We start from the raw sequence: 16389 nt of genomic DNA on the forward strand, positions 1-16389 counted from the left end.
TGTGCAATCAAGCTCAGAATCATGGTGTGTTTTCTTACCTGCTCCACCATGGCATTTTATTCTAAAAAATGCAATGCCAGTCCAAAAGGGAAAACATTATTACACCAAACTTTGATTGTTTTGCAGCAATGCTGGTTTGAATTTCAGTACAACAATATCCAATCAAGGATCACCTTTTAAACTAATGCATTTTGTACAAGGCTCAGTCTTGAAGCTGGTCCTTATTACAGTAGAGATAATAAAATATGGTATGTATGGTATATTTCTCTATCCCCTTTTCATGTTAGCGTATTAAAATGTAGAAAATTAAAGGAGACTCTATATGACCAGGGCTAATGGAAAAGGGGGTGGGGGAACAGGGAAACAAAAGGGATATCAACCAATTAAAACAATGATTTGGCAACCTCTTCTTATAGCGCATTCGTGAAGACTTGTTCTGTCTGTCTTTTAAGAACAATAACCAGTGTTACAGCAATTTTAATTGCTCACTGGTTATTAAGCACTTTATCCCCAGTTAGATGGTAGCAATTAACCACCCCTAGTTGATTTTAAAAACTTATTAGGTTTGAACAGCACTAGGAAATTCCAAGCCTGTATGCTAGACTAGAAGACAATGCTTAGAAGAGAAGAGAAGAGAAGAGAAGAGAAGAGAAGAGAAGAGAAGAGAAGAGGAGAATAGAATAGAATAGAATAGAATAGAATAGAATAGAATAGAATAGAATAGAATAGAATAGAATAGAATAGAATAGAATAGAACAGAACAGGAATTCTTTATTGGCCAAGTGTGATTGGACACACAAGGAATTTGTCTTTGGTGCATATGCTCTCAGTGTACATAAAAAGACAAGATACATTCGTCAAGAATCAAAAGGTACAATACTTAATGATAGTCATAGGGTACAAATAAGCAATAAATTCTGTCCCATAGTTGTCAAGAAAGTGGCATGAATATGTCCATGAAGAGATCAGCTATCAAACTTGATTCATAGAGATTTTATCTTAGAAAGCCTCATCTAGCTATTTTCTGAAAATACTTCCATCTCCGTTTTAATCGCAACCTCTAATGTGGGGAATCTTGATATGCAAATGGTTCTTTTAACAACAAAAGCATTTTAGTTGGATTTACATTCTCTCCCTCGCAACTTTCTTAGAACCATGCAGTTTGAGTGATTAAAAAAAAAGAGAGAAAATAAATTAGAAAAACTTCAAGCTATATAACAAACAAAGAACTGAATCATTTGGCAGAAGATTTTTATACTATTATTCCAGGCTGTGTTTCCATGTCATCTATCCTTCTGGAATTTTTTGTTCTCAGCAATTTTGTATTTCGATTAATCCTTTTGAAAAATTTCTGATTTTAAATAATAATTAAAAAAGAAATATTTCCACAGCAACAGATTTGGTGTACCACAATTCCTAGAGACTGAAATATATCCTCACCAAAAAACCAAAAAAGAAAAAATATTTATATTTTTAAAAATATAAATATTCTTTATGGATTGATACACCTTAAAGTAGACAGAACCTTTTTACCATGCTGTTTGGTCACAAGACAAATATCTTTATACTTGGAAAGCCTGATTACTACAATAATTAGAATGCTGTTACACTCAATTATAAAGCTAGAAATGAAAAAAAGTTTTTATATATATAAAAAACAGCATTCATAAATGTGTATATGACAGTTTTACGCAGAAGTTTCATTAAAGGATTACCATGTTTCAGTACAATCATCCATAAAAAGTTATGCTTGTAAAGAAGAAGTTCATTAGCCATAAATAGCATCAGGACTTCCATCTACTCGACAATTTGAACCATAAGTCTATCTTCCAGGGATTAAAAAGCAAATCTATTGGCAAGAAGAATGGCAAAATGAATCCATTAACATTTTGCAGCTATCAATTTCTTCATAGGACATATGGAATTCAAAAGAACAGAGACACTAACAAATATTAAAGCTTCTTTCTAAGTTAAATTAATATGTAGAAAAACTTCTTAGCAGAATAGAAGACAATTTTAGGATGTTGCAAAAAGGTATGTTTGAGAGAAACATTCTTCTCACTGTGTCTCCAAGAACATGATTTACTTATTCCTTTTTTTTTTCAAACACAATGGGGTTTAATAAATTGAAATATTAATGTTGTGGGCTAACATTTATTGAAATTTTCCACGGAAATATTCCCCCACCATTCAGACAAAAAGAGATTTCTTATTCCATTCAGTATTTAAAATGTGCATGTCGAATTGGTTTAGCAACAAAAAATATTTTAAAAACTAATTGCATGATTTTTAGTTTTAAAAATTTTGTTAATGATAATAGGAGCCTCTGACTAATTTTATTAATCTATCTCTGAAGCTGAAAGTGCCAATAGTCCAAATTAATATATCAGTAGATTTACAATCAACAGTTATAGTTATAACTATTGGGTGTGAAAAGACAAGTGATATTTTATCCTTTAATGTAGAATATGATGAAATTTATATAGCATTTCATAACTGATCTAAAATAAATATCCCAGTATTCACCCAAATCTTCCATATAACATTTTTTAAAGAAAAATGTTAAAGCCTGAATTAACCCTGAACACTGATTGTCATCAAACTGCAATTTTCAACAAAATGAATCAAAATTTTCAAATCTATATAATAGTACAACATATCTAATGTCATATATTTTAACCCAAAGCCGTCCCACTAAATAAAGATACTATATGTGAATATCCCAAAAGTGCCTGGATAGAAGAATTTATACCACATGATATCATCTACCATGTTTCCCGAAAATAAGACGCTGTCTTATATTTTTTGAACCCTGAAATAAGCGCTTAGCCTTATTATCGGGGAGGTCTTATTATTTTGGGGTACTTGGAGCAAGATGGGGATCTTCTTCTATATCTCATTCATACATTATGTAATTACTTAAGAAATACCACGTGGAATAAACGTGGAATAAACATACTGTATATAATCAATAAATGAATTGAATTCTCCTTTGGAAGTAGCAATAATATGGAAAAGTTTCATGAATGAAGGCAATGGAAATCTTTGTCTGTCTTGGCATCATTGCCACATTAGACTAATTAACTAAGTACTGTATTTCACAACTCACTTAAATACATTAATAAATTGTATCAAAACTGGAGTAAAAAAGGGTGAAGTACAGAAATAAAAAAATATCATAATCCTACAATACTAATTTATATTTCTGTGAATTGTGAGGAAAATTACAGGTATGATCTAGTTTTGTTTTTGTTTTTTTAAATTTGATTTATATGCCGCCCTTCTCCGAAGACTCAGGGCGGCTTACAATGTGCTCAGTTTAAAAGCACAAGGTAAATAGTTCCAAATACTTATTAAAAATTGCAGCAGAAAGTGGATATTCTAAATAGTCATTATTCCTCACTATAGATTTGGGGACAAATACAAATCTCCCTCCATTTTATAAAATCTTTTGGGAAGCCCAAATATAGCTATGTCTGTGCGTTTATGCATATATATATACTATATATTTTATTTAAAAAATCTGCATCACGGGACAATATTCAAAATTCTCAGGAATGAAGTTTGCTTTGTACCCACCTTTTGGCTATGACCTTTGACATATTCACTTAGGTCAACTTGGAGGAGGGGACAACTGACCATTCCTTGGCCAAAGTCTTCCAGAGTCATACGGATGAGTATTGATAATCAACCTATACAATCCAGATCATCATTCAAAGAAAAGTCACTGCTGAGTCAAACTCAGTTTTCTTGGCAGACTCATAGAAATGGGATGAATCTCAACTTCACTTTCACCTATAGCCTGGTAATAATATCTCATCCAAAATACTAACCAGCTGTGCCTAGTTTCTGAACACAGACAATTTTATCCTGGCACAAGTGACTAGCAACAAATCACTTATATATTTCATAAAGTATATTGAAAAGCAGATCAGTGAAAAATAGAGATTTTGCCAGTAGGAGGGATCATTCTTTAGACATCTGCCACTAGCAACCCTAAGGTGGGATAAGCTAAATTCTTATTTCCTGGCCAAGGATACTGAAGGTATTCTTTTCCTTACTTGATTGCCAGTTTGCATCCAGAGAACTGTTAGCACAAAGATTAAGTCTGCAGCTGTGGAAACTTCTGCCTGGTCTTTTACATGCCTGTTCTGTTTGTTATCCAAATCCCTCGCTGCCGGCCTCAAGCTGTTGTTGCTGCTGCTGCTGCTGCTGCTGCTACAATACAGAGTAGCATCTACTCCTTGGCAGGATGGAGAAAGAACCGGGGGAGAGACGTGTAGCCAAAGATATCTAAAGCCCAATATTAACACATCTTTCATACCTATTCATTTCTTCAGAAAGGTCTATAGAAAGATGAGAAAAAGAAACTTAAAGGATGTTTCCCCTACACACACACACACACACATTACAACAGATATAGCCTTCACCATTCTCACAATTGCTGTCACTGCTGGGAGCTATAATCCAGGAGTATCCAAAAGGCAAATGGTTTTCATGGCTGTTGTAATAGTTGGAAAAGAGAACTAGAGAGCCTTTGGGCTGTGAAGCTTGAGGTATGTAAAAGGTAAAAGGTAAAGGTTCCCTTCGTACATATGTGCTAGTCGTTCCCGACTCTAGGGGGTGGTGCTCATCTCTGTTTCAAAGCTGAAGAGCCAGCGCTGTCCGAAGACATCTCCATGGTCATGTGGCCAGCATGACAAAACACCAAAGGCACACGGAACACTGTTACCTTCCCACCAAAGGTAGTCCCTATTTTTCTACTTGCATTTTTTTACGTGCTTTCGAACTGCTAGGTTGGCAGAAGCTGGGACAAGTAATGGGAGCTCACTCCATTACGCGGCACTAGGGATGTGAACTGTTGAACTGCCGACCTTTCAATCAACAAGCTTTGCATTTATGTAACACTAAACTAGGAGGGTGTGATGGTTCAGCGGGTTACAGATACCAAGCTTGTCAGCTGGAAAGCTGACAGGCCAGGTTCGAGACCCAAGCACCGTATGATGGAATGAGCTCTCATTCCTGTCTCAGCTCTTGCCTACCCAGCAGTTCGAAAGTATGCAAATGTGAGTAGATAAATAGGTACCATTTTGGTGGGAAGGTAACAGCATTCTGTGTAATCATGCTGTCATATAGTCATGCTGGCCACACGAACAAAGAAATGTCTTCAGACAATGAGTTGGACATGACTAAATAAGATAAACGTTTACCTAAACCCGAGGATTTTGTATGTTTCCTATGTCATTGTATAATGCAGTAGAGAACAGAGAGAGTGAATTCAAGCTCAGATAGACAAATAATCTATAGCAGGGGTCCTCAACCCCCAGTTTATTTGGACCGGCATCAGTCTGCGGCATGCCAGAAATTGGGCCACGCAAACAAGTGAAGCCCCATCCATGGGATGCAAACAGCACACTCTTTCCACGGACCTGATCCCTGATACCCAAAAGGTTAAGGGCCGCTGATGTGTAATTAGTCAGACCTGGAAAACTAAGTTATTTGAGGCATAGGTAATCTCACTGCTTACACTGGTGAGAGTACTCTAAATAAATGCAATTTTTTTTAAAAAAAGGTTTTTGTTTTGATTATCAGAATTTACCATTTACCATTCTGTACTATTTAAGTTTTTTTAATGTATATTTTCACTTCCAAATATTTTAAGGGATTGAAAGGAATTGGCTTAAATGAATTGAACAACAATATGAGCTAAAATACTTGATATTCCTTGTTACTCTGAGTATAAAGGTCTTTTATTATAATCCTATTTAAACACAAATTTTCTAAACATGGTTCAGACATGGTCAGAAGAAATTCACTAATTTTGATACATGTTCTCTTTTGACCTTTCCCAGGTCTAATGATTTTTGTTTCAGGTTATCGGTAGCATTAGGAATAGTGTTATATAGTTCTTTGCATGCCTCTTTGCACTTAGATGTATCTCAAAATATCTAATGTCACGTGCATGTAAAGAATGCATAAAGTTGGTTTCTGTGGAAAAAATGGCAAATTGAAGAGGATTCCACAAAAAGCGGAGCCAACAGCCATAGCAAAATGAAGAGCTGCTGAGACTGGCTCTTTGAAACCACTCTGGACAAGGAGAGGATTTGAGATTACCCATAAATACTCCAAGCAGTTGCTATTTGTGAGGAGATTACAAATTAACAGACTCCAGCAGATTTAACAGCTTTAGGAGATGGAATAACCTTCTTATTCAAAGTGTGCTTAGCATCTTTGTAAGGCATACTTATTTTTCTAATCACTTTTAGAAATTGCTTGTTAACTGCTTTCCAGCTATTACAAATTTTGGATTGACAAGTTTGACAGTGCCAAATAAATTTCTTCAATCCTTCGTGAAATAGTTTTAATTATAAGTTAGAGCATATTAACAATTTAGTGGGAGAAGAATAAGCAGCAAAAAAGTGATTATAACTTTGATTTTAAAAAGTTACCAATGGGCTAAGGATACAGATAAATTTGAAATATGATTTTGAAATTAATTATAAGAATCCTTCCCATTGGAAAATATTTTATTTGGAATTCTTAAAAAAATATAGGATGGAAGCTGAAGGAAGGAACTAGAAAACACTAAAGATTACAATTACAGGAAAAGAACACTTATATTTGACTAACTAATACAGAATGGAGCAAAGTATTTTAACATTTCACATACTGAAGTATATTCTTGAACAATGGACCCAGAAGTTTTGTAACTTTGTATCTATTGATAAACTGTTATACTATGGAAACGGAACAAGTTTTACTGGACAAGACTGAGACTGTTCTGAAAGTGGAATTAAAATTGACAAGCCACAAAAATGATATGGGGAAGAATGCTATACTGGACATACAAAAGAAACTGGATACTATATTAATCATAAAAAGAATATATAAATAAGAAGCAAGAGAGCTACCTAGATGATCTCCCTATATGGGATTTCAAAAGATTTTAAGGAAGGGAGTGAAAGGAATTGGCTTAAATGAATTGAACAACAGTATGAGCTAAAATATTTGATATTCCTTCTTACTCTGAGTATAAAGGTCTTTGAAAAATTTTGTGAGAACAACGTAATCAAGTTTTAGGACATTATTTGAAGAGAATAAAGACCAAGGTTGTTAAAAGTAAAAGGAAGGAATATAAAATTGGTGTCAGCGTTCCAGAAAGTTCCCAACTCTCTATTTTATTAGGTTTAAAATAGATATGTTGTAATCTTGAATAATGAACTGAATGAACTATTCCTGTTCAGAATGAAATAATGACATTTTAACAAATTGTTTATAGATAAGAGATCATTTCTTGGATTTTAAGAGAATTTTAGTAAAATTGTTTATACTTGTGATGAAGGTGGAAGTCATTTATTTATTTTTCCTTGGTATATTCACATTTTTTGTCTTTTATTATTTCTATTTTTCTTTTCTATTCACTTTTTCCAGTTTGTATTAGTATATTTTTGATCACTTTACTTGTAATTTTATCAAAAATTACTATTAAAAAAGAATGCATAAAGCTAGGGAAGAGTCAAGTGTAACAGCTGCTAAAAAAATGGGGGTCAAATTGTGAAAAAGTAAGCAAGTTCATTGCATATCCTTTCCAATATGAAAAAAAAAGACCTATTCATGAAGATGATGAACAGAATGCTAGCTTCAAAATGGAGATGCAAAAGAAATCTGCACATATTTTAGGCTAATGAAGTCTTTAATTTTTTTTAAAATTCCACATGGGTAAATAATATTAGCTTTTAGCTCTGTATTAAAAAATACTTAACTGTATACTTAAAACTTTGAAATAATACAGTTACTAAAGTGTCAAGATTAGCTGCAGAAATATGTTCAGTAGAAAATCTCTATATATCACTACCTGGTATACAAAATGAACCCACAAATCCAAAATACGAGTACGAAGTATAAGAGATAATAGAATGCTCTGTAGATACAATCCACTACTTGTGGTTTTATAATAGCATTTTTAAACCAACTATGAAATGTTTTGTGGACAAATCAATTCATCCCAGTAAATGCTGACTTTTCTTCTGTGCACGTATTTATTTTCAACATGTAGTCCAGAATTCTGCCAACCGCATTTTTATTAACATATAAGGAAATCAAGTCTGGAACTTGGTAATGCCAATTAAAACTATACTATTTATACTTTCTTTTATATCTAAACATTTAATGGCCCACATTTTTTTTCAACTTCAGTTCTCTTATTTTAAAAAGAGAGATGTATCCTATACAGATAAAATATTTTATTTCGGTCTTTGACAGTAAAAAAAACATTACATTGAATACACATATAGTTATTTATATATTTCAACTATAAAACTAAAATCTGGTTTGGTGCATTGGGTTGAAGACAGCACGATTATCTCAAATTCATACAATCTATTCTGAGCCTCATTCTTTGGCTTCCAACGCTAAAGGCAGTGGTCCCAACCTTTCCTTCATTATGCAAAACCGCTTATCAGAATGTCCCTGTGAAGATTGGGAAATGTGTTGTTATCCCAAAATAAAAAAAGCACTTTTATTTAATTTTGGGTAATTAGATTGGGTAATCTTGCCCAGGTTTGGGAAGCATTGCCTTAGTCACTATAAATCACCACCACCCACAAACGTTCATGTCATTGCCTTAAAGATCAAGGATAAAAAATGGATAGAATGGAAGTGACAGACAAGAAAGCTTTGATATTTTTCAAACAATGTCTTGTATCCCTCAAAACAAATTCCAATAGTCTAAACAACTTAAGAGCTACTAATCTAATAATGGTTTCTTTTCAACAAAATGGTTATGTACTAATTAACTGGAATTCATGTAACCGTTATTTTTAAATACAGCAGATTTCATGCTCTGACACTAGAAATTTCATTTCAGCAGCTCTTTTTTTAAAAAAATAAATAAATAAATAAAAAGATTCAGTAACATCCATCACTGATATCACTGGTCCTGCAGTCTTAAATATATGAGTCATTGCTGGAAGAACCAAAAGCTAATGTTTTCCTTTTCGTGCTGAATCTAGAAAGTTATAGGAGAAAGGGATCCAGTCCAATTTTTTTCTCCCACAGATTCATCTCTCTACCTTTCAATCACAATATGCAGAAGTCATTAACAGCACAAAAGAAATGAGTTCTGATTCCCATTGCCATTTCTTTCATTTCCCCATATGCTTTTACTTTGTCTGGTGATAAAAACCTGCTCTACAATTCTGCAAAAGTTCTCTTCTATTGAGAAAGAGGCTTCTGTTTTTCTATTTTATACACGGGATGCTTGAAAATTTCTCTCAAATTTCTCTATGCATTTTTCAGTTGACTTTACTACTTGGAGAGGAGTGCTCCTCCCTATATTCCTATTTTTTGCTACACATCCTTCCATTGCTAGGTATAGCAAGCAAGCAATAGCAGCAACAAGTAATGGAAAAATTATGATCATTTATCTGTTTAGTTGCACTCCATTTACCTATAGATGAGATATTTTTATGAACAATTCATAAATAACTGTTCACAAACTGTTAATAACAATAACTATTTATGAACAATAACTCAGCTACATAATTTAAACAATCAATTTCTCTCAAAAAGCACATTTTTCTACAATCCTCCTGATGGACTAGATGGTTTTGTTCTGAGTAAAGAAATATAATTCCTAAGAGTTAAAGGCAGCCAGAGAAATACTTGAAATATCTCTTAATAATGGTCAGTTATTTTTTTCATTTTCCCATCTTTTTAATGCCTATTTGTTTTATCTTCACTCCAACATAAAATTCCGTGTTTTTAAAAAAATAACTATTATTCAGATGCAGAACTCTTGTCATCTCTCTGGAGCACAAAGTTTTCAAGTACTGTTACAGAACTTGGTCAAGTTGTGCAAAACATAACTTAATACTGGATATTTTTCATGGAACTTTTGACACTTGGTGTGTGCACACACAAATCGCAAGCACATACGCAGCAATATGGACAGTGGGAGGCATAAAAAGAAGTCATTTGCTATGTTGCTTTCTCTCTGAACTGCAAACTTTAAAACAGAATTTAGAAAGTTTTTGGTTGAGATGCATCCTGTGGAGTGCTCCCCAACTGGCCCATAGCATTTTGGCAGAGGTCTTTCCTGTCCATACTACAGTCTCTCAACCAGAAATCACTCCGAATAAGAGGAATTAATGAGCAATGATTCCTTGTCACATCCCACATGGACCATTCTATTCCCTTCAAAAGGAAGTAGGATGAAGCATTCCCCTGTACAGGAAAATATGCTTCATGGAAGAAGAGAAAGGGGGATAATCATTTGCCTTTTTGTGGGTAGGAGAAAGTACAGAGCAATTATTCCTTTTTTCTTAGTGCACAGAGAAAAGTCCATTGTCTCTGAGTGGAAACGGGACAGTTTTCTAATCATGACAAGATAATTAGCGCTGAGTACATTGTGTACAGAACATACAGTACAAAAGATGGTGTTTAACATGCCCAAAAGGTTTATAATCTTTACCATATAGACATCAGAAGTTAGAAAAAGTCCAATGCTTATTAGGAAGCAAAGACTGACATATTAGAGGAGATTGCAAGGAGATGCAGGTTCCAGTAACTTTCTAAGAACTTCTAAGTGTGGCTTGATATAAGCCACACTTAGAAGGCAAAACAGAAGAGACAGATTTACTAATGAATAACATTTCCACTTAGAACATGGTTGTGCACCGGGTGTTACTAGATGCTATTAGTCTAGATGTAGACTAATGTAGGCTGGTGACCCCCAGGGAGAGGGCCTTCTCTGTGGGGGCTCCTACCCTCTGGAATCAGTTGCCCCCTGAGATAAGGAGAATCCATGACCTCAATGCCTTCCATCGTGCCCTCAAAACCCATCTTTTCCAGCAAGCCGGGCTGGCTTAAGAAGAAATTTATAAAATTCTTTTAATCAGTTTGTGATTTCTTAACATTCGGGCCAAATTTATATATATATTTTAACTGTTTTTAATATTTGTATTCTATGTTCTTATCTTGACTGTACACCACCCTGAGTCGTCAGGGAGAAGGGCGGTATATAAATTAGAAATTAAATTAAATTAAATTAAATTAAATTAAATAGATGGACTATGGTCTAAGATGAGCTGACTAAGGCAACTTATTTTGCTGACTATAACAGTGTTTGCTTCAACCTCATAGGGCAGCATGGTATAAGACATGGATTTGTGATGGGAGAAGGAGAAAAAATAAATAAAGCCATTATGATGTCTATGGATATTCTCAGTCATCCCAGTCATGGTTGTCCCAAAGGTGCTTTTTCAAAAGGCAACTGGACTTTCTTTGTTTTGCTTGAACATGTTTTACTTGTCATCCAAGAAGCTTCTTCAGTTCGGTTCAGTTCAACTTCTGTTCAGCTGAAGAAGCTTCTTGGGTAAGAAGCGAAACATCTTCAAGCAAAACAAAGACATTCCAGATGCCTTTTGAAAAAGCACCTTTGGGAAAGCCACCATCATTTAACTAGCAAACAAATAAGTTCCTTTTTCATTGCAGAAAATTAAACCTAGGTTTTATTAAAAACCATGCCTATACAATATAAATGGGTTATAGTTTTTTCATAATAATACAAGTTTTTTTTTTTTTTTTAGATTTGATTTATATGCCGCCCTTCTCCGGCATATAAAGATTAGGTAAAAGGTAAAGGTAAAGGTTCCCCTCGCACTAGTTCCCCTCGATGTGCTAGTCGTTCCTGACTCTAGGGGGTGGTGCTCATCTCCATTTCAAAGCCAAAGAGCCAGCGCTGTCTCGGTGGTCATGTGCCCGGCATGACTAAATGCCAAAGGCGCATGGAACACTGTTACCTTCCCACAAAGCATTTTTTACATGCTTTCAAACTGCTAGGTTGGCAGAAGCTGGGACAAGTAACGGGAGCTCACCCCGTTACGCGGCACTAGGGATTCAAACCGCTGACCCTTTGACTGACAAGCTCAGCATCTTAGCCACTGAGCCACCGCATCCCTAAATTAAAGATTACAGAATGAATAAACGATAGCAAAACGCAGACCACAGTCATTCCACTGATTGCTGTTTTCAGTTGTAAATTATTCTACTCTAATTTCTAGCAATCCTTTAGTTGTGAGAATGGGGGAAAAAAATCCTGACTCTTGATACTTTATCACCACTATAAATCTTCAGGTTAATGCTACCTGTATTCAAACTGAATATTCAAAATGAAGAATTCTGCATTTCCTTGCTTGAGGACTCTATGCTGTTTACCTTGCTAATGGGAACCGCATTTTGAATGTATATATATTGGATAGCTTCCTATTAAAACAGACATCAGTTACTCTATCTTTGCAGGAAGTCAAGGAATGTCTTTTCATTTAGTGAATGGATTTGAGATCAACTGACTGGGAAATGATCCAAAAATGAAGCAGTTGATGGATGCAATGCCTCTTCCAGAGAACTACACTGGAAAATGTTTGCTTCACAACAGACTTTAAAATACATCTAAGAATCTATTATTTAGATTTTTAAAAAAAATTTAAATGAAGATCTTATCCCATATCAACTTCTGAAAGATGTCTTTTAAGAACAGAATTGATACCTTTGGAGCACTGACTGATTCTAGGCTCTTTGAGGTTTTTGGTTGTTCAGAAAACTTGTGACTCAATACTGTCAATCATGCAGGATTTCCACGCTCTTTCAAAATAAAGAAAAAGAGGCATAAGATAACTTTTTACAGCCTATGAAATCAGAATTCTTCAGATCAAGATAATTAAGGATGCAATGGTTCTAACCAACTTCTGAGAAGCCCAAAAGAAGAAAAGAAGGGGAAAAAAGAAGGCAGAAAGGGAAAGATTCTATGACAATTTGTGACTTATGTGCCTATTTTGTGACCTTGAAGTAACCTTTACAGTTATTCACCTATATAAGATTTGGAATTAATCTTAAAGCATTCTTTGCCTCTATCAGTTTTCTGACCACCATACTTAATAAGTTATCAAGTTACCATTTTCTATTTTCTGCTTTCTTATCTCAGAGGCACTAAACTATAAGTATAGAAAAGAACAATGTAAAATAGTGCAATATTTCTCAAAACTTTTTTAAAAAGTAGATGCAGGGGAATGAGGGATTTTGAACTCAGACTGCACCAAGTTGAAGGAGATGTAATTTAACCTGCTTTTAAAAAAACCTTAAAATCTATTAAAGCTATTTAGCACAGTGTTGGGCCATAAGGAAAAGAACTTCTATGGCTCTCCAGATGTTTCAGGCTACAAGATCTATCAGCACAGTTATAACCAAGGTTCCTATCTTCAGGACATCTTCTGTATTAAAGAAACAGCAGAAATTATTGAGACATCATGAGGATTAATGACTTCCGTATTCCATAAAGTCAGCGGATCACAGTTAATATTTTATGCTATTTTAAAGGTCTTGCCTTTAAAATGCCACACGTCCCTTTGTTGGAAGAGATGAATATGGCTACCCTATGAAAATGACATTGTGCATACTTTTATTTCTATAATCAGGCTAGCAACAGAAGAAAAACAATAGAAAATGCTTTTCTTCTCTTTCTCATTTTTACAGCTGCCTCTAAGTTTTTGTGGGGAGATCTGGCCACAGGTCTCTGGAGTTACATCTGTTCTATTGCTAAAATTCTGGTTAGGAACTAGCATTACTGGAAGAGATTGAAAAAGTTCCATCTCACTCCATTTAATAATTCCTCATGGGAAGGGAGGAATGTCCTACTCCTTGGGGAACACGTCTTACTGGTCTCTAATTTTAAATTTACTACTTCCACACTCATCCATAATGGGAATAACATCAGGTATTCTAACACCACCCGTCGTCCCTCCAGTTTAAAAACTATATTGAAAAGTCCTGGCTGTGATGTTCCCAGAGCTAACCTGCTGTTCCACATTGTGGTTTCATTTGAAACATTGCCATTTTTGCACTTTCTTTTAAATCTTGGTGCATTTATGGTACCAACACACAGGAAAAACCGAAAACAACCCTTTGGTGGTCATAATAATCATACAATCATCATTGTCAATTACTGCTGAAACAATGTGCCCACAGAATACTAAAAACTTGAGTCTTCAATCTTCCATTCATGCTGCTTTTATTATTACTGTCCAAGAAATCATTAGGAACTAAACCCTATCTCCAAATGAGACTGAGATGCAAATCTGAAATCACCAAACAGGTTACAATTACCTTCTGGAGGAATTTATAAATATCCGAGGTTATTGATAGTGCAGCTGCAAGAAGAAGAAGAGGAAGGAAGGAAGGAAGGACATCATTACTTTGAGAGGACCTTGGATGAGGTACCCCTATCTTGCCGGTCTAACCTTCCCTTCTTCTTCTTCTTGCCACCTCTCCACGATTAACCATCCAGATGCGATTAACTGCCCGTCTCCAAGGTGTGGAGCCCTTGGATCCGGTCCTCGAGGGGACCCCGTCTGGAAAGAAGCAAGAGGAGCGGGGAAAAAAGCCCAAGGGCGACACGGATGCACCTTACCTCGCCTTGCCGGTGATAATGCTTGAGGCCTTTCCCACCTTGGCCGAAGAGCTTGCCTTTCTTGCCGCTCCCCAGAGAGAGTCCTTGGTGGAAGGTGGCCGTCCTGTTGGCCGCCTGGGTCGGCGTCTCGCCCATGAGGGTGGCCTTGATCGCGTTCGCCTTGGTGCCGTCGAGCTGGGAACCTTCCACCACCAAGAGCGCGGCTAGGAAGAGGAGAGGGCGGGAGGAGAACTTAGTCCAGCTCTGCATGGTCGTCTCTACCCTCTTCCTAGACGTCTTCCTTCCCGGGGCTGGGCTGGGCTGGGCGGCGCAGTGGCTGCAAAAAAATACCCCCCCAGCAACCCCTGGCGTCGGATCCGCTCCACCAAAGGGGAGAGCTGCCACTCAAGGTCTTCGGGGCGGCATGGTGGGGCGCCCCCCACTCCTTCTCAGCAGGAGAGTCCAGTCGCGGAGGAAGGGAAGGAGACGGAGACCTGGCCCCGGCCGGGAGGCGGTGGCTGAACCCCGAGGAGGGAGCCTCCCGCCCGCGAAGCTCAGCTGGGACGTCTAAGGGCAGGAAACAAACAGTCCTGGATCCGTTCCCGCGTCCACGCCGCCTTTTGCCTTGGGAGAAACAGTCGTCGCTCTGAGGCGACGACTGACTGGCCTGGAGAGCGACGGCTGACAGCTCGCTGGCTAGGAATCCAGGCAGCCTTCCACCTTCCGCTGGCTGGTCCGGGGCATCCTGACAGCAGGCAGATGAAAGGCTTGGGACGGAAGATCGGGCGCTCGGCTTGTTAAGGCGGGGAGTCCGCCCTCCCGTCCCCGGCAGCCGCCTCCTCTGCTCGCCTTCTGCCCCCTTCGCTTTTATAGCTTCACCGGCGGAGTTCTCTTTTCCTCCGCCCCCCGGAGCCGCGGAGTGACAGGGAGGGGAGCTGACTCATTCCTCGAGCCCACTCCTCACCATCCTCCGTCCCGCTCGGCACCTTCCTTCCCTCCCCCTGGCTCTCCGAGCTCTCGAAGGTTTCTTGGCAATTTGCGCAGGGGGCGCCTTCCCTTAAGTTAAAGGTCTTCTGGTGGAAACCCTGAAGGATGGATGAGGACTGAGGGTGAATAATTGTGAGGGTCTACAAGTTTTTGGATCCCACTCTTGGTCTAATTAATTCAGGATGCTTATCCCAGCAAATTGTCTCAACCTGGTCCAGGGCTCTGCCCAACAAAAAGTGTGGAAAGTTTTGTACATGCAGTAGTGGCCAGAATTGTGGAAACCTTTTGGGGGAAAGTGTATTTTCTAAAAGTAGGTAATAACACCACATTTTTGGGGGGGATAGTACCATAAAATTATATATCAATGGAAAGATAACTTAATCAAGAATGTAATGCAATAACTTTTATGAAGGATTTGCTATTAGAATAGCAGTTACAGTATAAAGAAGAAAACTGAAACACGTAGAAAAAATGAGATGTACAAAAATTATCAGGTCAGTTAAAACTTAGTTGGGTAACCTTTAGCATGAATTATGACCTTACAACGTCTTCCCATGGAGTGAACCAAGTTCTACAGCTGTTATAATGTGAAACCAAGATTGAATGACTGCTTCTATTAACTGGGTTTTATTGCTGGGTCACTTCTGACTAACAAGTTTCTTTAGTCAGCTCCCTAGATTTTCAATTGGATTAAGGTCTGGGCTATTCCCAGGCCATTCCAGCAGTGGAATATGATTATTTTGAAACTCAAAAAAAAAAAAAGTGGTGTTATTAGCCATGAAACCTCAAAAATACACTTTTCCTAAAAGGTTTCCACAATTTTGGCCACTACTATATAGATCAGGAAGAGAAGGAAGAGAACTAGGAGGAAGCAGGCTCTTTCTCCCTCTGTCATTCACACATTTAAACACAAATTTGTTGCTCAGGTTTCACTGGAAACTTAAACTGTTTGCTATCAG

At 37.0% G+C, this 16389-nt stretch overlaps 1 protein-coding gene across 1 annotated transcript in view; it reads right to left on the minus strand.

Moving 5' to 3' along the window:
- Positions 1-15515, minus strand: part of DKK2 (dickkopf Wnt signaling pathway inhibitor 2) — a 63313-nt gene extending 47798 nt beyond the window's left edge. The window contains exon 1 of the mRNA XM_034442235.3: positions 14465-15515. Within this exon, the coding sequence (XP_034298126.1) occupies positions 14465-14713 (249 nt within the window). The 5' untranslated portion in view covers positions 14714-15515. The remainder of the gene's footprint in view (positions 1-14464) is intronic.
- Between the last annotated feature and the right edge of the window lie 874 nt (positions 15516-16389).

This window comes from Pantherophis guttatus, chromosome 8 (genome assembly GCF_059756535.1).
Source record: "Pantherophis guttatus breed Tessera chromosome 8, ASM5975653v1, whole genome shotgun sequence".
In the NCBI taxonomy this organism is placed as follows: Eukaryota; Metazoa; Chordata; class Lepidosauria; order Squamata; family Colubridae; genus Pantherophis; species Pantherophis guttatus.